The sequence below is a fragment of the Choloepus didactylus genome, chromosome 21, assembly GCF_015220235.1.
Source record: "Choloepus didactylus isolate mChoDid1 chromosome 21, mChoDid1.pri, whole genome shotgun sequence".
In the NCBI taxonomy this organism is placed as follows: domain Eukaryota; kingdom Metazoa; phylum Chordata; class Mammalia; order Pilosa; family Megalonychidae; genus Choloepus; species Choloepus didactylus.
In genome coordinates, this window is record NC_051327.1 from 37078757 (window position 1) to 37102988 (window position 24232).

Here is a 24232-nt window from a genome sequence, read left to right on the forward strand (position 1 = left end):
TGTGATCCAATAAAATCTTATTTACCCCAAACAGGCAGTGGGCCAGTTTGCCACCTCCTCACCCTGCCACCTTCCTGGGTTCTGAGAAAGGTGAGATCAGGGCCTGGGGGCCCCTTCTGGAAGAGGGTGTCAGCCAGGAGCGGAACGGGTGAGATTCAGGCAGTGTGGGGGGCCTGAATGAGGTGTGTGGCTGGCTGTGGTGAGCATGCTCAGGGGGTGTCGGGGTGAATGGCCAGGAGGGTCGGGGGTCCCCGCTGTCAGTGGAGGGACTCTCCCACCGCCTGCCGTGTGCCCCGACCTGGCACTGCTTCTGAATGTCGGGTCAGAGGCAACTGGATTTGCCGGAGGCTGCAGCAGAAACCGCCAAGGTCTACACAGGCTCCTGCCGTTGTCTACCAGGCGTTCTGTCTATTTGAGTTTTTCTGTAATAAATCAGGAGTGTATACGTTCAGGAGCTGCAGTGAATAAAATCAGGAGCCGCAGCCCTTTTAGAAAAGCAGACTGTGAAGGGGGCAGAAGTTGTGGTCTGCAGAAAGGAATGCGCCCACCCGAGGGGCCCAGGCTGGGTACAAAACTCACCACGTGGCAGGGTGTGAGCTGGAGCAGAGCCAGAGCCCGTCCTCCAGCCCTCCCGACAGTTCTGAAAGGAGGTGACGCTACCCCCAGCTCACAGGTGGAGGGACAGAACAACTGGTCTTTATTCCGGCGCTTCAGCCAGGGGAGCCAGGCTTCGGTCCCTTGTCAGAGTGACTCCAAGACATGGGGCCCGTCGCTCCCCATGCTGGAAAGGCCGTGGGGCCTGTCTCCCAGTGCCAGGGTGGCTGTGGGGGCCGTTGGGAGCTCTGTCCCTGGCAGCTTTCCCATCCCTGACCTCACAATCTGCCTGTCCCTCCTGCTCGGGCTTCAGAGCATCAGTCCGCTCCCCTTGCTGTGGCCGAGCGCTGGTGCATTAGCAGAGGCCCCGAGTTGTTGCCAGGAGGACACCTGGCATCCCTGTCCGAACTTTGCCAGGAGGCCTCTGAATCTCTGAGGCTGTGTGTGCTCCCTCAAGCTCACACCTGGCACGTCGCTGAACCAGCGTCAGGCCCTCAGCTTGATACCCCCAGCCCTGCCCTTGAGAGGGGACTGGCCCTGCCAAGTCTCAGAGTTGGGACTGTCCCAGCCCAGCCCTCTTCTTCCCCTTAGTCACACCTTGTCTTGCAGGTTTTGCCGTGGCCCAGTGTCTGAACCAGCACAGCTCACCACCCCTGTCCTCACCTTCACCGCCGTCTGCCAGCGGGAGCACCGGCCACTGTGACTCGGGGGGTGCCAGCTCGGCCTCCACCCCCTCCATGGCCCAGAGCCTGCCAGGTATCAGTCACCTCTTCCACGGTAGGAAGGAGTTGTGACGTGGTGGGGGGCGGGGGCCTCTGGGGACCCCCACAGTACCAGGCACAGCAACCACTGGTGCCCACCTCCTCCTCTTCACGGATGTTTGGGGGATGCTGCCACTTGGGGGTCACCCTTTGTCCAGTCTGATTTAGGTTCCAGCTGGGGAGTTTCATGGGAAAGACCTTTGCTGACTCAGAGCAGAAGGGGATGGACGGCAGGTGGCCAGGCCTTAACCCACCCATCGTCACCTCCAAAAGGCCTAGGTGTCGGCCCGAGGAGGGATGCCCCTGGGAAATCATTATGTTCCTATCAATTCTTTTTTCCTGCATAAAAACCTGTTTCCTCTATGAATGTTGGGTATGACCCAGCTGTTTGACCTGGAGAGCTTTGAGGGCTATGTCAGGATGTGCTGGAATCCCATCTTCCCCTCATTTAATTGACCAGTTCAAACATGGCCAAAGAGAGCTGGTTGCAGTGCTGCCCGTGGGGAGCCCAGAGCCCCAAGGTCGGCCTGCAGTGGGAGGTGTGAGCAGTTTCCCCTCGTCCTCAGGGTCTGTGAGCCCCTCGCTGTGCTCCGGAAGGCCTGGGAGTCAGGCACCAGGTTTGGTTCTGAACAGCATGGTTCTGAAATGCAGCCAGCCAAACAGGCCGAGCAGAGCAGGCTGTGACGAGCCACAGAGTGATGCTGCAGATCCCGGCAGCGCCAGGGGCTGGAGGGCCCAGCGTGTCCAGTTGGGAAGCCCCAGGACTCTGGGCCGCACCCTGGTGAGGGCCCTCCTCAACGTCCTTCACTGTTCCCGCAGTGACATCCAGAGCTCTCTGTCATATTTCAGGGGCACCTGACCCAACTCTCACTAAATTATCAATTGTGACCAGAGAGATGCAGCTGGGCACGTGGCATGGGGCGAGGACACTGTCTCCTCGGTCGGGCTGCTGAGGTCTCCTTGGGCACCCCCCCACCCCCTCCCCAGGCATGTTGGCTTTTCCTTCCCCAGCACTGGATTTACTGGCCCAGTCCCAGTACCTGGTCTCTGGGCACCTCAGCCTGTCTGGACCCACTCCCCTCACCCCCAGCAGCCATTACTTGATCTTCTCTTGACATTCTTGACCTACTCCTCTCCCTGCCTTGGGTACTGGGACAGTGGGCAAAGCCTTCCGAGCTCCTCCGAGCCTGGTTTCCACTTGGCTGCATGTCCAGGCAGTGCAAGTGCCTTTCCCACGCCTGGGAAATTCAGACGGAGATTTCTCCAGAAGCCCTCTCAAGCCCTTGTCCCAGGGGGGGGGGCGGGGGGGGGGACACATGCAAGGTTGTGTGTGTGTGTCTGTGTGCGCATCCACTTTCTGCCTGCATGTGTGCGCTTCTGTCGGTATCTGTGTGCAGTTGTGCCTCTGAGCATCCCCTGGGCTCCCACGCCGCACCTTCCCCCAGGGGCTCTCCCTGCGTGGGGTAGTGGTCTCTCTCTCTCTTTCCTTGGCTTCCCTCGGCCCCTTTGTCTCTACCCCCCCCACCCCCACCCCCACCGTTCCCTCCATGTTGCCAACAGCATGGTTTTCATCCTTGAAATCCAGGGGCTGTCAGCCCGGCTGTCATGTGACCAGGCAGCTCCAGATGAATAAGTGAGGCCCGGGGCCTCCTAGGCGTCTGCTCCACTCATGCATTCCACAGCCTGCAGGGGCAAGCGCTCAAGCCCCCATTTTTTATGCTGCAAGACAGTGGAAGTCCCGAGGCCCAGCCTGGCTGTCCAGTTCTCTGCAGACACTGAAATAACTCACCTTCTGATGAAGGGCCGACCTGCAGGGCAGCAGAGGAGACATGTGCCACGGGGATCTAGCTATCACTCGCTAGGAGAGAGCATCAGAGCCGGGGGCCTCCTCCTCACCAGAGGCAGCCGGGCTGCACGAGGCAGGTTGGGTAAGGCTCGCCATTCACTCGCCTCTTGATGCCAAACTTCCAGGCCAACCTTCAGCCTTCCCACTGCATCCAGAAAACACCTCATGGGGTTTCCATGTTCCTTGTAGAGGTGGGTCCAGCCTGGCTGAAGGGGACGCCAAGCACAGAAGGGAGACCCCCTTGCTGGGACAGGTGCCCTTCTGCTAGTCGCCAGGTTTAACATGCCTGGAGTGGCGGCCCCTTGGAGGGCCCACTGAGCAGCAGGATGGGCCAGGGCCTCTCCCATGTGCCCACCCACCCCCACAGCCCACAGCCATCAGCCTGGACTTGGGAAAATAACTGTGGCCCAGCTAACAGACTGCTTGTCATCAAAATGGTTTTTAGGGGCACAGTGCTAAATTTTACAGAATTCCCCTGAGTCCGAGAAGTTCTCCCTTTGTAGAGATCAGTTGCCAGGCCCTTTGGAGCCCCTAATTAGCCAATTCCGGCTTCCGCTTCGCCGCTGGAGCCTCTCTTTGCATGGTCGGATTGGTGGGGCTGGGCAGGGGCACTGTCAGCCACAGCTGACCACCATGGGCACAGCTTTCCCCTTCTCTGCTCCATGGTTTTGAAAACTTGAATTGTGTAAAGATATCATTAAAAGCCAGGCGTGAGCATCAAACTATTTGAGCAGCCATTAGGGCATGGTCACCCGCCGCAGACACTGCCCGGCTTCTCGGCCTGCACCGCAGCCTGGCCTCCCAGTGGGTGCTCCTCCTGAAAGCCAGCATCCCCTGCACGCAGGCCCGGTGTTCACGAGCACTTTGTAGACACTCTCATGGCCCCTGCCGCACCGCCACCTCCCACTGCATGGCTGGAACCATGAGCACTCGGAAAAGTCATGCAGCTTATCCAAAATGCTGTCGCTGATAAACAACGAGCTTGGACTGGCTGCGCAACCCTGAAGCCCATGTCCACCTTCTGAAGCAGCCCACAGAACATCGTTGCAGTTCCTAGTCTGTTCCGGTTTGCTAATGCTGCCAATATGCAAAATACCAGAAATGGATTGGCTTTTATAAAGGAGGTTTATTTGGTTACAAAGTTACAGTCTTAAGGCCATAAAGTGTCCAAGGTGAGGCATCAGCAATAGGGTACCTTCACTGGAGGATGGCCAATGGCGTCCAGTAAACCTCTGTTGTCTGGGGAGGCACGTGGCTGACGTCTACTGATCCTGGATTGCGTTTCAAAACAGCGTTCTCCAAAATAGCTTTCAACGGCCATCTCCAAAATGTCTCTCAGCTGCAGCAAGCAGTGAGCTCCTTCTTTCTGAGCTTTTATAGAACTCTGGTAAAGTAATAAAGACTCATGCTGAGTGGGCAGGGCCACACCTCCATGGAAATCATCCAATCAGTCACACCAACAGTTGGGTGGGTAATGTCTCCATGGAAACATCCAATCAAAAGGTCACACCCTAATCAAAAAGATTAATCAATATGCCCCCACAAGATTGCATCAAAGCACATGGCTTTTTCTGGGGGACATAATGTATACAAACCGGCACAAAGTCCCTCTCAGGAACCCCCATGAGGGCTCCCGGAAACCTCAGGTTGGGACTCTGCCTGGATCTCTCCTGCTGAGGCACAGGGCTGCTCTGGAGCCCAGAAGAAAAGCCACCACCCAGGGTGACACATGCAGGCCCCATGGGGGGGCAGGCTGGAGGTCCCCTGTGGGCCATAGCCGAGCAGAACCTGATGCCCCACCTCCACTGCTGGCCTTGTGGGTTCATCCTGAGCGTGGGAGTGAAACCTCCCCCACTGTTGAGCTCAGGGGGCCTACGTCCCCTGCCCGTGTTCAAGCCACATATGGATTTTCCCAGCTTCCCATGGGGCCTTCAGCCCTGGGCTCCCAGGACTTAGTGACTCAGGAGCTGCCCTCCTGGTTCTGATCCTCCCAGCAGCCAGCCACTCATGGCCTCCCAGCCCTCTTAAGTGCTATCTTTCTGGACCTTACCCTCCTCGGATTTGAGCCTCCCCACCCCCCACCACAGTAACTTTTTCAACAGATAGGCTTTTCTTGAGTATATCCTCGACACAGGCCCTGGGGACACCAGGGAACAAAACTGGAACTCCAGGCCCACGGGAGAGGCCAGTGACAGGTGACCACACAAATAAGCATCCAGTTACAAACTACAACAACAGGGCTGGCCAGGAGCCCCGACAGCACAGAGCAGCTGCGTGAGGGTCCCGGAAGGCCCTGAGGAGCCATCACTGAAGAGCAGAGCCAGAGGCTGAGGACACAGACCAGGCCAGGAGTCACAAGAAAGGCAGCCTGTGCGTCTCTCGGGGTCTGTGAGCTCCAGAGTCCAGCACGTGCCTGGGGACAAGGTGACTCCTTTCCCCCATCCCCCTGGGCTCTCCCTGTGAGTCCCGCCCTTCCAGCTGCAGGCAAGGAGGAGCTGTCTTTGGGATGTGGTCGCCACACCTGTCAGAGCCAAGGCCCGTGGACCAGTGGGGTCTTTGGGTCCAAGGATTTGAGATCCAGCCAGAATCACCAGGCCCAGTGCAGGCCGAGGACCCCAGATGGAGGTGGGGAGGGACCCTGCCCCAAGGGGCCCCACTTGGCCAGTCGCCCAGGAGCCACCTGCTTCTGATCTTCCTGCTCACATCAGAGACAGAGAAGATGCTCTTTAACAGTGAAAATGCCTACTGAGACCGAAGGAAGGGTCAAAACTGATAACCAGAGGAACCAACCAGAGGGGGTGCAAGCAGGGGGTGCTCCTCACTGTAAGTCACTCACTTGACGAGTCAGGCCCCGAGGGGGCTTCCAGCTACTTCCGTGCCCAACCCTTATGGGCACAGTGGGTTGCTTGGCCTTTCTGCTGCGTGTGAGGCACCCGGCACTGTGGCCCACAGGCCTTGGCTGGATCCGCTGTGAGAAAATGACAGCCTTGGACTCAGCCCTTTTTCCCTCAAACATTTCCTGGCTTTGAGAAGCTGAAATCTCAGAGACCGCATGGTGACAAAGAGAAAATGGACCCAATTTTAGAACCAAACGTAGGACCAGTAGGAAGACTGTAAGAATGGTTTCTGGGCTCCCCTGTGCACACACACAATGACGCACATGCACACGTACACATGCGCACACAGTCTGTGCGTGGGATTCTGAAAAGAAAACCGTTTCCTTCTATAAAAGCTCTGTGACCTACACAAAGTTCCTGAAACCACCATTTGTATCTCTGCGCTCCAAATCGGTTGGATTCCACACATGTTCTGATGAGCTGCTTTGAGGAGGGGGAAAGAAAATTTTTTAAGAAACGAAGTCAGAGTAAAGGTCAGTTGCTCCTTAAAACGTCCTTATATAAAACGTGAATTTATGGGCTATGGCGACCTTTGACCCTGCCCCAAGGTTTCATGGAAAAAGCAGCTTAGAAAGAAGAAGAGCGAGGTTCCGGGGGCGGCCCGAGACCAGGCACCTGGCCGGGTGGGCTTTGTCCTGCATGTCCTCCCTCCCCATCCGGACCTGCTGGCCGAGCCACTCGTGCGCGTCATCCTCGTTTGGCCCCCTGGGCCGCCCCGTCAGCACGTCAGCCCCAGACCAGTACACGTGACCCTGGGCTCGGCTGTCACTGTCGGTGGGGACCCCGATAGTACAAGTTCTCTTTTCTCCCCAGTTTTCTCCATGGCATTATCTTCCAACTTTGCTCTAATCTCAAGTTTGTGTCAGAGGTTGTGGTTCCTTCCTTCACAGCGAAGTGCTCTTAACATGCTTGTTTCAGCCAATTAGTCCACCCCTTAGCAAGGGGACCCCTGGCATCAGGTTGTCCTCCTGTGGTTCAGTCTTGGTTTCCCAAGGTGCAGGTCATCAGTGTTGCCTGAGAACATCACCTCGGGCCTCGGGGGGCCGTGGGACACTCACGCCCCAGGCTTTCCCGGAACTCCTGCTGCTCACTCTGGGGTGGTGACACCCAGACCTGTCAGCCTCGTCAACTGGGGTCAGAAATCTGCTTGTTTCACTTAGCTGGTCTGGCTGCAGTCCCCCAACCACACACCCTTCCCTCCTCAAACTGTCCTGGGATGCCAGGTTTTCATTTCTCAGCTGCTGGTTCGCATCTCAAACTGGCAGGCAGTTTTCTTCCTCTGTCCCCTGAGGTTTCTGACCAAGGCCAGATGTTGCTGATGACCCCGAATCTTTCCTTCCTTACAGGACTGAGCCTTCCCTGTTGTTCCCCCAACTGGGTCACCCAAGTGGACCAGCTGGTTCTCAGACGCCCCGACACAGCTGTGCTCTGGGGACATGTCCTAGCTGCGTGGTGGGGCTGGAACCCCCTCGTGCACTCATCCACGCTTGGCGTCGTGGCTGTTCTGTGTCCCTCTCTCCACGTGCCCTTTCTCTGTTCCGTTGTTAAAGGCTTTCTATGATCTGTCGCTGTGTTTGCCTCTAGTCAGGAGTGGCAGGAAAGGACGCCGGCGAGTGCTCAGCCTGTCGGAGGCCGACAGTCACGGCGGCCACTGGGTTTAGTGCTTCGAACGGCAGCCACCACGCCAGCTCACGCACAGTCCATTCAGGCAGGTCTCTCCCCGAGCCCCTGGTGCCCACTGCCAAGCCACGTGTCCACACCGTCCGCTGGGTCTGCACGAGCCAGGGGGCCACACACTGGGCCTCGGAGGACGCCAGCCCCGGGCACACGAGCCGCTCACCACCTCGGCGCCTCCTGAGCTTCCCTGACCCCCTCTTCCAGGTCCCTTTCTGCCTCGTCTCATCAGGCCCAGATCCGGCACCCTGATTACTCTCACATCTGTCCTTCCGGGCCAGACCTGTGCAGCCTGCAGTGCCGTCCTTCTCCTTGAAATACTGCGCTGGCATCAGGGCCGCACGGGCCTCACCCCAGCCAGCCCTGCCCCAGAGGCAGGTCCTCCTGCCGAGTCCCCGCCGGGGCCCCCCATGGCAGGTGACGGGTGGGCAGTATTGGCTGGAGGATTGGGAATTTATAAAAAGCAACCAAGAACACAAATAGTTCCTTTTTTTCCTTTTCCTTTTTTTTTCCCCTGGCCTTCCTCAAACTTAAGTGGCAAATTCACTCACACTCCAGCCAGAGGCCAAACGTAACTACACCCATAACTGCGTTGATGAGTGTTACTCTTATCGTCTCCCCTTTGACACTTCGTGCCCAGATACCCAGCCAAGACAGGCAGCCCCACGTCAGGGGCTCCCGCACTGCCGCCGCCTCAGGTCGTGTGGTTTCCAGCACACCTTCGGCCACTGGGCAGTCGTGCCTGTCAGAACCGCCTTTTGCCTTCTTTTGAGTTCAAAAGCCGTTTGCTTCTGAGCTTTGCCCTCCGACTTGCTGTGCACTTCTTTCCTTTTCTGCCTCTTTTCCCAGCCTGAGCACATCAAATCCAGATTTTCACTGGAAACTCGCACTCAGTTGATGTGGCTCGGTCGAGCCTCCGCCTCAAAACTGCAGAGCAGCTCGCGGGGCGCTCACAGCCCCAGTGTCCAGGGAGGCCCGTCCACCTCATCTGGGAATCGACTCCCTGCACTCCCTGCTCGGCCTCCACTCGGTCTCGCTGGCCATGGACAGAAAGTCAGAATTTTCTGCAAAGCCCTCATTTCCTGGCCTGGGCCCCAGCTTGTGGCCTTAGAGAGGCCTTGAGCAGTAACCTTTGCAACTCAACATTTGGCCAGAAAATGTGTCCTCACTGGGTAATTTTCCCTGGTGAAAACCTGGAAAAGTTCTCCCCCCATCCCCCCAGTGGATAACTTTGTAAATCACATTCAGGAAGCAGTTCTTAGTCAAAGAACAAAAATAAAATACAGGGACAGTGTTGTTGGTGATGGGTAAGAGGTTATTTTTTGCTATTGAAAAAAAAAAAGGGCTCTTTTTAAGGGGAAAACCAACCCTTTTTATGCAAAAGGTTGGTTCTTTCCCTAAAGAAGAAACCAGTTTTGTGTATGTGGTATTGTTTGGTTTTTTGATATAATTATATTTGACTACAACAGTCCCACATTCTTGATTTTTCTCCTCACCAAAACCCTTCTAAGGATCAGGGAGAGAGGTTTTGCCAGCTTTTTTGAATCTCTCCATGCAAATGCAGCCTACACGGAGAGGGAACTCTCACCCAGAAGCTCTGAGAAAGCCTGAAGGTAGTGCTGTGTGGCTGTCACCAGGTGACATGAAAGCGCCAGGCGGAGAATTAGTCATTTCTAAACTGCTTTGTCAGCAGTTGGAAGTTTATGTGAGTTTTATGTAACTTGCATAAGTTCATTATACATTTTTATATACACACCATCCACTGACACACTCACGCTTACTGGAGGGGCCCGGGTCAGCGAGCCCACTCCCCGGAAAGCGCGTGTTCTCTTGAACACCCAGCGGCTGCTGCTGGGCCTGACCGTGAGTGCGAGTGGTGAAACCACCCCAGCACCACAAGGCAGCCTTACCGAGTGGAGCAAATTAGTTGAAATTCAGAGAAACCAGAGGCGGTGGCGTGTTGGCTCAGGGCTTCAGATCTCACCTTGAATCACTTTTTCCACTACTGCTCCCTGGTGTCGCCCTGCCTCCCTTCCAGAGCGGGTGCAGCCCGGAGCCCAGCGCATGGGTTTTCTGTGGCCCTACTTTCTCTTTAAACAAACAAGCTAACTAATTAGGCCTTACGAAAAGCTTGGGACCTTCTAGAGCTCACCTTGCCCGGAAACCTTGGGAAAAGAAACGCTGCCCTGTGCTTGGGAGGCTCACTCCGTGGCTTGTGCTTTCTCTCCGAGGCGAGGATTCTCTTCCTCCTCTCCACCCCATTCCATACGGTGTTTGGTTTTACTTTGCTCTTGGTTTTTCCATTCTTTTGCTCTGTGTTCACTTTGCAGTTCTGTTTTGTTTTGGCTTCACCGTAACAACAACGACAAAAACCATCTAACTTAACTGGAATCACATAGAACAAAAAATGTCTCCCAGCATCCCCGGGGCCCAGAGTGTCTCCAGATGTGCCAGAGCACCTTCCGCCAATGCCTTGTCCACCCCAGCATCCAGACAAAATAAGGATTTGCCCTCCGAGTGGGATTCCACAGCCTGCTTCTCAATGTTTCTCAATTACCAGCATCTGAAATCCTGGAAAATGTTTTTCCCAATGAACTCCAGTCTCTTCTGGTGTTTCTGCCCAGGCAGACTTGTCACTGGAAAGCAAATAGGCAGTTCGCCTGTAATCTAATCCGGGAAGCCGTAGAGCACCAAAAAAAGAAACTGCAGCTCCAAAAATTCCTGCCTTGGGTGGCGCCTAGCCTGCTGCCTCCAGACGGGGTTTCCCTCGGAGGCCCCTGCAGGGAAGCTTGGGGATAATAAATAGCACTGGGCGGTCCCAGCCCCTTTCCAGAGCTAACGCGGCGCTTAGAGAAAGGAGGAGCCAAACTGCACTCCTGGGTTTTGTTTTGGTTTTGCAAGCTGAGAAGTTCTACAGAATTCCTTTTTTTTTTTTTTTAATTAATATGCAGTGGCTTTCCTCTTGGGCAAGTGTCACCTAATTTAGACTTTGGAAATGGCCTGAGGTTATAAGCACAACCAAGCCCATTTATCCCCTCAGCGTATTGACTGTCCTGCTGGTGGCACCAGACTCACCCATACTTAATGCCTGCCTTGGCCACTTCTCTGCCCCCAAGAGCTGCTTCCTCGACCCACGGGTTGATTTTGCATCACAATCAGGGTAGCCCTGGGCCCTGACAGATTGTCCCCAGGCCTGTAGGTAGACCCGGCTGACCGGCTTCTGCTCCCCAACACCAGCACCTCCCACCCAGCCCCACCTTCCTTGGGAGTGTTGAGGACGAGCAGTGGGCACCGGCCTGGGACTCGAGAGCTTAGTGCACCTTTGTTTTTTCTCTCCCCACCCAGATGACCCCAGGACACCTGACCAGTCTCAGCCTAACCTCCCTGACCAGTTGGTGACCGTCCACGAGACGGACGCTGATGCCAAGTCCAGCAAGACCCCGGGAAGGAGCACAGATGTGGACACAGCCAGCCTGTCCCCCAGCCTCATCCCCACCCAGCAGCCCACCATCTCCCTGCTCTACGAGGACACTGCCGACACGCTGAGCATGGAGTCGCTGACCCTCGTCCCTCCCGTGGACCCCTGCAGCCTCCGCACCCTTGCCGGCCTCCCCCTGCCTCCCACAGCGGCCCCGGGTGGGGGTGCTGTGCCCCAGGAGCCAGCAGGCCCCGCCGCGCACTGACCCGTGGTCTCCCTCCGTGTGCGCCACTGGTGGGGACCCCACAGAGTCCACTCAGCGGACACTTTGGGAGCGACTGCAGTTCCCGGTGGCCCCAGCTGTCCATCGCAGCCACCTGTCGTTACGCACCCTTGAAATGGAAGGAGCCCGTCCTCCGTTCTCCATCTGAATCGCTCTTTCACTTGGCACCTCTTACGAGCAGGCTGGGACCAGCGGTGATGCCCAGCAAACCCAGACAACCCCATGGCCCCTTGGGGACGATGTTGGGACCTTACTCTCAGAGCCCGACAAGCCCCCGTGGGTCCTGCCGCCGGCCCACTCCTTCCCTCAGGCCGCCCCTCCCAGCACCTTACCCCCTGTTTCCCCGCTGTGCTCAGAAAGCTGCAGACAAGGTCACTTTAGAAGAAATCTGTAGAAAAGCAGATTTCGGTGAACATCGCCTTTGGATATTTATTTCCGCTTTTGGCAGCAGATGAAAAATCTTTATTTCAAGAGCATCCATTTAAAAAAAAGAAGTCCAAACCAATCCTCAACCCTAAAGTTTAATGTCATCTTAAAAGTGTAATATTGCTGTTAAGATTTCTTTTTCATTTTCCCTTGCTTCCCGAAGTTTTCTTTCAGAGTTCTCGTTACGGTTTTCTCCATTTCCTTAAGCAATCCTTATTTCTTTGTTACCCACTAACTCGGCAAGCCTGTGCAATGATGGAATACTTTCCTGGAAAGTTCAGATTATTTTTTAAACAAAAACAAGGGAGCCACTCCCCCACCCCATATTCCCAGGTACACACATTGCCGAGAGGGCCGGAGTTTCTCTGCCGTAGCTAAGAGGCTTTGTGTGGCCTGGATGAGAGCTTTCCGTGAAAGGGGAAGAGAGCAGCTAGCCCCCCACTCGGGCCATGCGCCTCCTCTCTCCAACAGGAACAGGTTTCGAGCATCCTCTTCAGTCGTTGCCATTTTGGAACCACGCGGCCTCCGGACCGAGTGGCTGTGATGGAAACACAAGGGCCTGTCCTCTCGGTGTCACGCGCAAGTTCACACACCAGGAGACACCAGCCCGGTCCACCCACCCACCCTCCTGCTAGTTCATAACGTCGACTTTCATGCGTGTCCCAAGTCCTCGGGGTTTTTCATCCTTCCTTGCTGAACTCTCCACGGGCCAGTCTCCATTGGGCTCGTCCGAGCAGGTGAACGCTGGGGTGCGTCACATGCAGCCCCCGAGATGCCCCTTTCTATGCTGCTGCCTGGGCAGCCAGCTCAGTTGCAGCTGCCCCTCACCCTCTCTCAGTTTCCCCCAGGCCGCGCCGGGCCTGGCAGTTGCATCCCACACACGGGGGCTCGGGCTCTGCCTCTTCCCACCAGGGCTGGCGAGGAAGGCGGACATGGCACCTGTGGGTCTGCATCTCTCCAGCCCCAGAAGCCCTCATGAGGGGATGAGGGTGTCCACTCAGCCTTCTGGCCACGGGCACCTGGACCTTTGCTTCTGCAGAGAAGACAGCAAGCTGGGCAAGAGGGCATTTAGGCAGAAGTCAGAGGCCCTGGCAGGATGGGGCCAGCCGGGACCATCCACAGAGCCCCCTGAAAGGGGAAGGCAGATAGGGCAGAAGTGGGGGGAAAGGACCTTGTCATGGAGAATGGGAATGCCCCCTGCCCCCAGCAGCCAGCCACAGGTTTTGCTCTGTCTTCTTTTAGCAAGGGGGTGGGTTAAAAAGGAAGCCACACACTTGTTGCTGAAATGACACCAGTTGGAGGGCGGCAGAGGTGAGAAGGCCAGTGACTTCCAGCTGTTATTGCCAGGAACAAGCCCATGCAGGGCCCCCCCCCATCCATTGGCTCCAGGGGGTCTCGTGGCCACTGAGCATTATGGAGAAAGGTCTGGGGTTGGGGTGGGGGGCGGGTGTCAGCGTGTCTGGGGCTCCCGTGTAGCATCACTGAACTCGGTGCACCATTTCCCCACCAGGCCAGGCCCCTACCCCATGCTCCTGGCCCAGGGCAGGTTTGCAGGGTCATTTCAGAATCCGCGGAGGGTTCCCTTGCCGTGAGCAGGCCCCTTCCCTTCCTCTAAGCCTGTCCTGCTCGGAGGCTTTCTCTGCCTAGGAGGCAGCCGCAGGCCACCCGGCTACCCAGTTAAATAGCGAGTGGGGGAGTTAAGACAGGCTCTTCTTTAAAAACATACGCTGAGGTCTCAGATGCACTGTTTAAAAAGAAAGGCATGCGGCGAACTGAATTCCAGTCTTCTTTTTTAGATGCAACAAATATGAACTATTTAAAGTAGTCATGTCAACATTCAGCAGAAACTGTAAGGTTCCTTGTGTTCCTTTGATTTGCAAATATGTAAATACTTCTTGTGCAGGGAGGCACGGGGGTTGGGAGCCTCGATGCTTCTGGGCTGACTCATGTTTCATGGGTAGTGAACACGAGGGTGGAAATGAAAACTGGAACTTCCTTGTAAATTTGAACTTGGCAATAAAAGGGAAACAAAAAACAAAGTCACCAAGAACATGAGTGCTGGCCCTCGGCGCTGCGGTGGGGAGGCTGTGGCCCTGGGACGGGGAAAGTCCTCGGCAGGTGACCGTCAGCCTGTCCTGGCTACTGGGTGGGGTGTGGCCGCCGGCCCCTCCCAGCCCCACCCTGGCCAGGTCTTTCCCATTTCCTAAGAGGCAGGTGGGTTGGCGGCTCCAGTCAGGAAGTCCACTTTCTCCATAGTAACCTGTGGGGCAGCTGGCTGTCCCACTCCTGAGCCTCAGGTTCCACATCTGTGCAGTGGGTGACTTCAGCCCTGCCTTGCAAGATGAGCACAGAGAAGAGGGTCCTCAGGAAATGCTGGGCTCCGAGGCAGGATCAAGGTGCAGTCAGTGCTGGGGCGAGCCCGATTCTGGAATGAAGTGACTTACACTAGCACCAGCTGTGAAAGCCCTGGAAACAGGTTCAGAGCTCGTCAGGGAAACTTCCGGCACTCTGGATTAAATCTGCCCAGTAGCAGCCAGGACCTGCTGGACCAGGCACCGGAATGGTCCATGAGCCACTCCAAGACACTCTCTGCAGCACCTCGGCCTGTTGAGATAAAACCCAAGTCGAGTCCAGTGGAGACACCAGGAAACCCCCTCCCACCAAGGACGGGCGAAGCTGGCTGAAGATGGACAGCCGCTCCTGGCGCAGCCCACATTCCACAGGGCCCAGTTATCACTGACGAGCTCCTCAGAAATCTGCCCACGAGGCCCACTCTGGGATGGTGCGAAGGTCCCTCGGGCGGGAGTTGGACCCCAGCTCGGCACTGTGGTCAGGTCACTGGGGGCCGGGTCTGCCGGGGACTCCGACGCCGGACCTGAGCCCCACCTGGGCCCCTGTCCACCCCCACAGCACATGGGCCTCATGCAACTGCATGACTTCTGTGCATGGAAAGGAACTTGTTGGAAGGATGCCCAGGGAGAAGGTGGAACCAGGGAGCCCCAGCTAGTGAGGACTGGCTCCCTCTCAGTCCCGTGCCTCCCCGCTCTGCTTGTATCAGGGCCCTAGGGGCGGAGAGGCAGTGACCAGATGGAAGGAGCATGCCTGGGACGGACACTTGCGAGGGGCCACCTGCAGCAAAGCATTCCCTTCGCACAGACGAGAAAACTGAGGCTCAAGGTAGGAGGCGGTCAGCAACCTCGCCAAGGCCTGTGCCATGCCCGTCTGAAACCCTGGGCTACTGATCGAGACATCCTGGTATTCCGGTTTGCTAATGCTGCCAGATTGCAAAACAACAGAAATGGATCAGCTTTTATAAAGGGGGTTTATTTGGTTACAAAGTTACAGTCTTAAGGCCATAAAGTGTCCAAGGTAAGGCATCAACAATCGGGTACCTTCACTGGAGGATGGCCAATGGTGTCCGGAAAACCTCTGTTAGCTGGGAAGGCACATGGCCAGTGTCTGCTCCGGAGTTCTGGTCTCAAAATGGCTTTCTCCCAGGACATTCCTCTCTAGGCTGCAGTTCCTCAAAAATGTCACTGTTAGTTGCTCTTGAGGTGTTTTTCCTCTCTTGGTTCCTCCGGAGCAAAAATCTGCTTTCAGCGGCCATCTTCAAACTCTCTCTCATCTGCAGCTCCTGTCTCAGCTCCTGTGCGTTCTTCAAAGTGTCCCACTTGGCTGTAGCAAGCTCGCTCCTTCTTTCTGAGCTTATATAGTGCTCCAGTAAACTAATCAAGGCCCACGCTGAATGGGCAGGGCTACACCTCCATGGAAATTATCCAATGAAAGATCTCACCCACAGTTGAGTGATCGCATCTCCACGGAAACATCCAATCAAAAGTCTCCAACCCAATCAACACCAATACGTTTCCTGCCCACACAAGACTGCATCAAAGATACTGGCGTTTTGGGGGACATGATACATCCAAACCACAACTGGGTTATTGACAGGAAGCAGTGATTGTCAGACATGAACGGCTATTGGAATCATCTGGAACACTTGTACAAAATCCAGAACCATGCCCCGCCCCAGACCCCACCACCTCCGAGATGACGTCAGGCCAGAAGCCCTTTGCCCAGCCCTGGATACCTGCCCCGTGAGTGGCAGCTTCGTTCTCTTCTGCCTTTTGCAGCACTTATGGAAGTGCCCCGACTTTCCTTCAGGATCCGCGGCCAGCCCTCACCTGGCTTGAATCCCCGCTCCGCCACTCACTACCCGCGGCCCTGGCCATGTCGCCGGCCTCTGAGCCTGTGGACAGCAGCTGTGCCCTCCTCGTGGGCTGTGAGGATCTGAGGAGCTGCCCTCCCAGGGCCCACCCGCCGCCTTCCCAGCCCAGGTCAGACGGAATCGCCAGCCACTCTTTCAGCTGCACGGTCACTTGGCTGCGTTGTCACTTGGCCGCATCCACCCCCAGCTCTGTGTCTGTGAGCAGCGCTGGGGCCACCCGCAAGGACAGGCTCCCCCTGACTGGCTCCAAGGACCCGCCGTGGGGAGGCCCAGAGGGAGGCCCCGAGTCTGTCCAAGGCCCCTCTGACGGCACCCAGGAGGTGAACGGCCTGGCACCCACAGGGCAGACCCCTTCCCCACCAGCCGCTGGAAATTCCCTTCCCCTCCCCTCCGTCCTCCTCGTGGGCCTCGGGGTGGTGGGGAAACCCTCAACGGCTGAAGTGCTTTTCTCCCAAGGAAGACAGGTCTGAATCAGCCAGCTGGGGACATGTGGGGCTTCCCGGGGTCCTCTCCAGAGCGGGGCCGACTGGACAGCGGGAGCCCTCTACAGCCCGTGCCAGGCTCCTGGCCCTGCCCAGCTCCCGGCTCCACTGCCTGGGCCACCATGGCTCCCCCACCCCCACCCAAAACCACCCATGGCCCCCAGGCACCCAGCCTGGCCTCTGCTCGTCCTCTCCCCAGTGGCCCCACGCACACCCAGCTCATCTGACTTCCCTCCAGACGGTGCCACCCAAACGGGCCACTCAGCCACACCACACATGTGCTCCCTAACCCCGAGCTGTGACTGACTTGACTCGTTTGACTTACTTTTTAAATTCAGTTTATTTAAAAGGGAGACTTCACTGCAAACAGAAAAACAGTATCTCTCACCATAAATTAAAACTAGCACAAAAGGAAATACAATAAAGGCAAATCCATCTAATTAAATTCCAGCCGGGTCCCATCACCTGCCCCAGGCTCTGGGCCCACGGGTTGCCCTCTCTGTTCAAAAGGGAGAGCAGTAACTGTGGGAGACACAGTGACCCCCAACCAAGGCTTGCTCTGATGGAACCAGAAGGACGGACAGCAGGGAAGAGCCAGCTCACTGTGGGGCTTGGTTACTTCACTTTGTATCCTTGTATCCCTGAAAATCATCTTGGGGCCAGATCACAGTGTGGTGCCAACTGTGGGATTTTTTTTTTCTTCCAGTCTCTTTCTTCAGTAGACTCACCCACAGGCAGGGATTCTGTCTGACTTGATGCCTGGGCCAGGAATAAGTTCTTGCATGCTGTGGGCTCTCTGTGAGTGTGTGATGGATGGATGGATGGATGGGTGGGTGGGTGGGTGGATGGGTGGATGAAAGGATGGGTGGATGGATGGGTGGGTGGATGGACGGATGGGTGAATGGATAGAAGGATGGATGGAAGGATGATTGACAAATGGATGCTCGGATGGGTAGACAGACCATTGGGTGGGTGGATGGGTGGGTGGATGGATGGATGAGTAGGTGGGTGGCCTGGACAGGTGGATGAGTGGGTGGTGTCCTTCCTGGCCTCAACCCCTGAATTCCCAATGCCTGTTTCATGTTCTGTTCATGTCTCTACCCATGAACAGGCCCTGCCCCTGACCTTCATGCTCACCCTATTTGTGCTCATGCTAATGTCTTCCAGGCCTTTCCAAGGCCACCTGGAGACTTAAGGAAGAATCTGCAGGGTTGACAAGGGCAAGAGCATTTGCCGGCTCTCCCATGCCACCACCAGAACTTCTGTCCCTCCCCAAGTGTCTGAGACTGAGCTGCACTTGCACCTCAACATCCAGTGAAACCTCCCAGCAGGACCAAGAGGGCGAGCCCAGGCTCTGGGGCCAGCTGACCCGGGTTCAGTTCCCTGCACCGACGCTCACCAGTAGCATGATCTTGAGCACAAGTTTAAGCCTCGCTGAGCTCGGTTTCCTCCTCTGAAACAGGGAACCTCCCCGGCAGGGTCCTTGGTAGTGTAGACGAAACGGGGGCAGGTTAAGCCGAGCGCTCCGCCAGGCCTGGCATACGGCACCCATGGCCAGCGGTTCCCTGCGGCCACCTGGCTGGAATCACGGGAGGGGCTTTGAAAAGTGCCTGCGGCCTGGGCCCAGCCTCTGAGCCACAAAACTGACTTCAGACCCCTGGAATGTTTGAAGACCACCCCTAGGTGACACTAATGATGAGAACCCAGCCCCTGCCCACCTCTGCAGCCCTCCTGGGGACCCTGGCACCTGCTTTCCCCCCGTCTAGAGGGCCCTCTCCCCACCTCTGCGCTGGGCGGCAGCTTCTCATTCTTACGGCCGTGGCCTGAGTGGGGCCTTCAGGAAGCTGTTCTGAAGGTCCCCTGCTTTCCTCCATCACAGCAGCTGCTTATTTCCTTCCCGGCACTCGTCACATCTGCACTGAAAGCCCCATTGCTTTTGTTTGGGAAACCCCTGAAAGCAGAGCCTGAGAGACGACTAGGGTGCAGATGGATTATTTGGGTGACTCGGGGCAAGAGGGAAGGCTCAGAGGAGTCGGGGGTGGAGATGAGAGGACGCCGGTGAACCACGCCCTGCAGGCAGCTGGGACTCAGCTGGGGACCCTCGGTGGAGCCACAGAGAACAAGGCTTGGGACCACCCCCAAAGGACAGGAGAGCAGCCACTGCTCCAGCCCCCAGCCCCTGTTGGTTGAGGGTGTGGGGTTGGTCAACGATGTCCCAAGAGTGAAAATGTCCCTCCCCGCTGGTTTGCTGGAAGCTGAATTAGCTCCTGGTGGCTTTGGATGGAAAAGTGGAGAGAATCACACGAGGTGGGAAGCTGGCAGGGGTGCATGGGAAGCAGCCCCACAGCTGCAGCTGGAGCCAGAGGTGCGTGGAAGAGGGGCTGCTGGGCCCCAAAATGTTGGCTACATGCACTAAACCAGAGAGTGCAAACTGTGGTCCACAAGCCCTCCCTGGCCTGTCAGCATGTTCTTTTGGCCTCCATTTGGCTTAAAAAAAAAAAAATTGAGACAAGATTTTAAAAGTGGGGCGTCTCCTGCAAACATCTGGATTTCTGGTTTTTCTTTAAGATCAGATCTAGGAACCACAGGCCACATGCCCACCAGGCCTGGGCTCGCCACTTTGCCACCGTCCACAGTGCCTCCCCACACCCGGGCCTGGGAATGGAGACTGGATGTCAGTGGCTCACGCAGTTACCTTTTATTTACCCCCAGCCCCGCTCCCTGAGTCAGCTCTGAGTTGGCAGCCTCTCTGCCCTGTCCACCACCTGTCCCCATTTGCTGAATGAACGAGCCAATTGAGACGTAACTGGTCCATTCCCTGGGTAAATTGGGGGCTCCCCGTGGCAGCCTTCTGCACCCTTCCCAAGAAGGCAGCTAAAGTACCCCAGTCGCTGCCCTTTGGGCCGAGACCCAAGGCTTCCAGTTGCTCTGATTCTGCCTCCCTCAGGCTGATGCCAAAGAGAGGCAACTGACAGCAAAAAGCAAGCACGTGTTGCAGGGATGGTTTTGGGCCTGCGGGGCTGGTGATTAATCGGGTTTGCATGGGGGGGCCCTTCCAGCCAGAGGCAGGCCCCCCGCTTCCTGGGCCAGAGCAGAGGGCAGGGCAGGGGGGGTCATTTGCCTTCAGCTTTCCCCGACTCAGCACTTTCCCCTCTTTATGACCCAATAAACTGCAAAGTCTCCAGCGAGGAGGGGGCAGTTGGGGCGGGGAGGGGACGGCGACGCGGTGGCGGGGGGCGGGGAGCAGCGTGTATTGAATCTGCCATGATCTGTTCCCCGGCCTTTCTGGCATGGAAGGGGCATCAGAAGGAACAGCTCTTCCTTTCCCTTTTTCTTTTTTAATTTAAAAATTTCCAAAATTTACCCACCCTCTGTACCCACCCAGCAACAACTCCCCCTTGTTCCCTCTCCTGGCCCCCTGTAACCTATAATCTACTTTCTGTCTTTAAAAATTTGATTGTTCTCAAGACTTCATATTAGAGTTTCACTAGAATATTTCAGTGGAATAGTTGTCCTTTGGTATGTGGCTTATTTCAGCTGGTATAATGGTTTTAGGGTTCGTCCACATTGTTGCCTGTATCAGAGCTTCATTCCTTTTTTTGGCTGAATAATATCCCATTGTGTGGCTATGCCATGCTTTGTTTCTCCATCATCTGTCGATGGGCACATGGGTGGCTTTTGGCCCCTGTGAATGATGTTGCTGTGGACACGCGTGTACAAATGTCCGTTCAAGCCCCTGATTTCAGTTCTCCGGAGTATCACCTAGGAGGAGAAACACCAGGTTATATGGCGGACACAGATGCCACTCATGGAGGCCAGGCTCTGGAGAGGCTGACAGACAGACAGACCAACCGTTACTCCCCAGCTCTACCACCTGCACGAAGGGCAGGATAATCAACTTCCAGGCCTCAGTTTCCTCATCCGGAGAATGGGTCTGACGAGAGTCACTCAGCCCCACCGCCGTGGGTCTCTTTCCCCATCCCACACTCCGAGCGAGGATGGACATTGTTTCCCCAGACCATCCAATCCGCATCATTGAAGCCTCTCGGCAGCAGCGAGTTCTCAGCAGAGATAGACGGTGGTGAGTTCAACGAGAGAGAGACAGAGACACAGCATGAGCCTGTGCCCAGGGGACTTGGCCAAGCGGCCATCAAGCCCTTCAGGGAGCTTTGCCTGGGTCCTCGGAGCAGTGGGACGCTGGGAAGGATTTAAGCAAAGAAGGGATGTGCTCATATTTGTACTGCAGAAAAGACTGCTGGGCCTGTGGGTGGAGAATGGACCCGGGGAGGGGACGGGGGGACACAGAGGGACCTCGAGAAGGCCACTGGCCTCCATCCAGATGAACGAATGGTGGCCCAGATTGCAGTGGGGTGGGCTCACAAGGGAAGTCAGTGGCCCACGGGGTAGAAGGGACTGTTGACAGGTTTGGCGTGGACTGGCCAGGAGGAAAGGACGGCGCTTTGTTCTCGGGCCAGGCCAGTGACTTGGCAAGAGTTCAAATCACCCCGGAACTGTCCCCTCCACTCAGTGCCCACCTGAGCACTCTGTCCACTCCTCTCTCCACTACTTTCTTCCTTGATGTGCTTCATTTTTCTCTTTTGCTCCATTTTCCCACTGACTACCAAAGTATCACATTGTTCTAGCAGAAATAAGCCAAAGTAGTAGAGAATAAAAATATTTCCCTTAGTTCTACCACCGAAGAACAATCCCTGTTGACACGCTGGTGACTTCTTTACAGTCTTTCTTTTTTCGATGCATCTTAGCAGCTGAAGTAAGGTGGTGGATGTATTTCATATCTTGTTTTTGACACTAAACATCTCATTCTAAGAATTTCCCTGTATTATTGAAAACTCCATTTCTGAAGAATGCAAAAAGGCTCCGATCCGTGGCAGGTCCTTCGGTTTAGCCATTACTGCATGGATGGACATTGTTTCCTAGATCCCCCTGCAGTGAACAGCTTGGTGCATAAATCTTTGCCCACATTTTAAATTACCTCCTCAAGAGAGGTTCTGAGCCTGGGAATTGCCAGGTCATAGAAATGTAAACCATTTTAAGGCTCTGGATACAAATTGGCAAACTGCTTTCTGGAAAAGTTGGGCTCTTGACACACCACCAGCCGCGTGTGCAAATGGCCAGCTCGCTGCAGCATCACCGGCACTGAGCATTACTGGTCTTTAAAGCCTTTCCACGAGCCTGGCCCAGCTCAGAGATCTCTTTCCCTCCTTGTCATCCCCATGGCTGGTTGCCCACTCCTCCCACTCCCTGCTGCTCCTTCCCAGCTGTGGCTGACTTTGGGCTTTGAATTTGCTGCAGTTGTGATGTTCCTGAAGAGGAACTTCCCCGGAAAGGGCCTACTCCACCCTTTGGGCCTTCTGAGCCACCAGCCAGCATGTAGTCAGCCTCTACTAGATGCCAGAAACTGTCCGAACAGCTAATGAAGTAATCATCTTGCTCATTTTACATAGGAGGAAACAAGACTTGGCTCAGAGAGGTCAAGTGACTTGCCCAAGGTCACACAGCTGCTAAGCAGTGGCGCTGAGGCCAAAATAACAGCTCCTGTTGAATGAGCTCCTTCTACAGCAAACCATTCTCCTGACAACCCTACCAGGCCAGTAACATTATTATCCCCATTTTATAGACCCACAACCCAACATCACCCAGCTCAGAAATGGCTGAGCTTGGCCTTGAACTCTAAAGTCTGGGTCTGTGTGGTCTTGAGCCGCAGGCTGTGGGGACCCCAGTCCTCCGCACCTCCCGCTTTTGACCCCTCGGGGAGCAAGGCCGGGGAAGCAAAGGATGGAAGGAGCTGGGGCCCACTGGCCGCCCCTCCCCACCTGCCCTGCGACTCCCCTTGGCAGGGCCCCCGCTGCCCTCCTGTACCCGCCCCACAAATTCCCAGGAATTGTTTGGAGCATGCCGTATCTCCCTGTCTTCTCCTGAACCGGCTTATCTCTCCACTTTATCAACTTTATCTGCCTTTTCCTGCCAATCTGCCTGAGAGGCTGCAGCTCTTTTGGGGCAGCTGCTGCCAAAAAAAAATAATAATAAAACCCTTGGACACAGCCCCAGCCCCCGCCCTCCTGCCCCTCCCTGCAGCCCTGGGAGTTGGGGAGGGAGGTTTTGCTTTCCCAGTGATTTGAACATTGATTCAACAAATGCTGATTGAGCTTCCACTGTGTACCTCGAATATTACTCAGTCCTAAAAAGGACGGAAATTGTGACCATGCAATTGCGTGGCTGCACCTGGAAAACATTATTCTGAGAGAAAGAAGCCAGACAAAAAAAGATCACATGTTCTGTGACTCCACACGGGTGAAATCTCTGGAATAGGCAAATCCATAGCGTCAGAAAGCAGACAGGGGGCTGCCAGGGGCTGGGGGCAGGGAGAGTAGAGAGGGAACGTTTAATGGGTATAGGGTTTCCTTCTGGGGTGACGGAAAGTTCAGGAACTAGATAAAGGTGGTGGTTGCAGAACACTGTGAGTGTATTAAGTACCATTGAGTTGTTCACCTAAAGATGGTTGATTTTATGTTATGTGAATTTCACCTCCATACTCTTTTTTTAATAAAATGAGAGAGGGAATGCAGCCAGGAAAGGGGACTGGCTGGCCCAGCAAGGAGAAGAAAGGGCTGCAGTTTGAAATCGGGAGGTCGGCGGCATCCTGCTGAGACAGAACATTTATTTGAGCAAAGGAACAGTGTCCCAGGCAGAGGGAACGGAGAGTGCAAAGACCCGGGAGCAGTGGGAGGAACCAGGAGGGGCTGGGCTGGTTGGAGAGGACCAAGGGTAGGAGAGAGCATGGAGACGTCAGAAATGATGGGGCAGACTGGGGGCCCCTGGAGGCCTCTGAGGGGTACAGAGAGTCCTGGAGGACTGTGGGGAGAGCAGAGCCATGACTTGACCAGCTTTTAAGAGTCTCTGGCTGCTGCTTGGAGAACATTCTGGAGTAGGGCGAGGGTTGAGGCCAGGAGGCCAATTAGGAGGCTCTTGTCCAAGTCTAGCTCATCAATTTGACAGAGCCCTGTGGCTTTGCCCTGAGGTCTCCAACACATACATGCACTCATGAAAACATGCTCACATACCCATGAAACCACGCACACATGCGTCAAAACTTGCACACACACACATGCACACACATGGGAACACTCAGAGGCATATACCTGTGCACATGCAAGAAACCACACACATGCACACACGCACAGTGAAACAGGCACACACGGAACATATACATGCATGCACATGCCCACACACGTTTGTGCACACACACGTAGACATGCACATGCAGGTGCACACGGAAGCCTCGAGGCCAGACAGACCCGGGTTCAACTTCCAGCCCTGCCAGCAACTTGCTGTGTGACTGAAGGCAAGTGACTTCACACCTCTGAGCCTCGGTTTCTCCACCTGGAAAATGGAGGCTCAGACGTCTTCTTCCTGAGGAGATGTGGCTTTATAGAGAAGAGAGTTGGCGAGGCGCTGTGGGATTGGTGAACAGAACTGGCTGTCTCAGTCTCTGACCTCAGGGAGTGGCCACGGGAGCCACCTCCAGGCCCCTGGAGCCTCTGGCCGGGATTGTCCCAGGCTGGGCCGAGGGCTGCAGAGACCACCCTGCCCTTGGGAGCACCCATC

The 24232-nt window shown here is 55.8% G+C and overlaps 1 protein-coding gene across 6 annotated transcripts in view; it reads left to right on the forward strand.

The window, feature by feature from the left end:
* The window catches only part of CLEC16A (C-type lectin domain containing 16A), a 228115-nt gene extending 214194 nt beyond the window's left edge, over positions 1 to 13921 (forward strand). For 4 of the 6 annotated variants that reach the window (XM_037815363.1, XM_037815365.1, XM_037815364.1 and 1 more), the window contains 2 exons: positions 1204 to 1350; positions 11118 to 13921. In XM_037815363.1, coding sequence (XP_037671291.1) covers positions 1204 to 1350; positions 11118 to 11455 — 485 coding nt within the window. In that variant the 3' untranslated portion in view covers positions 11456 to 13921. Of the gene's footprint in view, positions 1 to 1203; positions 1351 to 7682; positions 7807 to 11117 lie in introns of all 6 variants that reach the window. The other 2 variants (XM_037815369.1, XM_037815367.1) reach the window with 2 other exon arrangements.
* The last annotated feature ends 10311 nt before the right edge of the window (positions 13922 to 24232 follow it).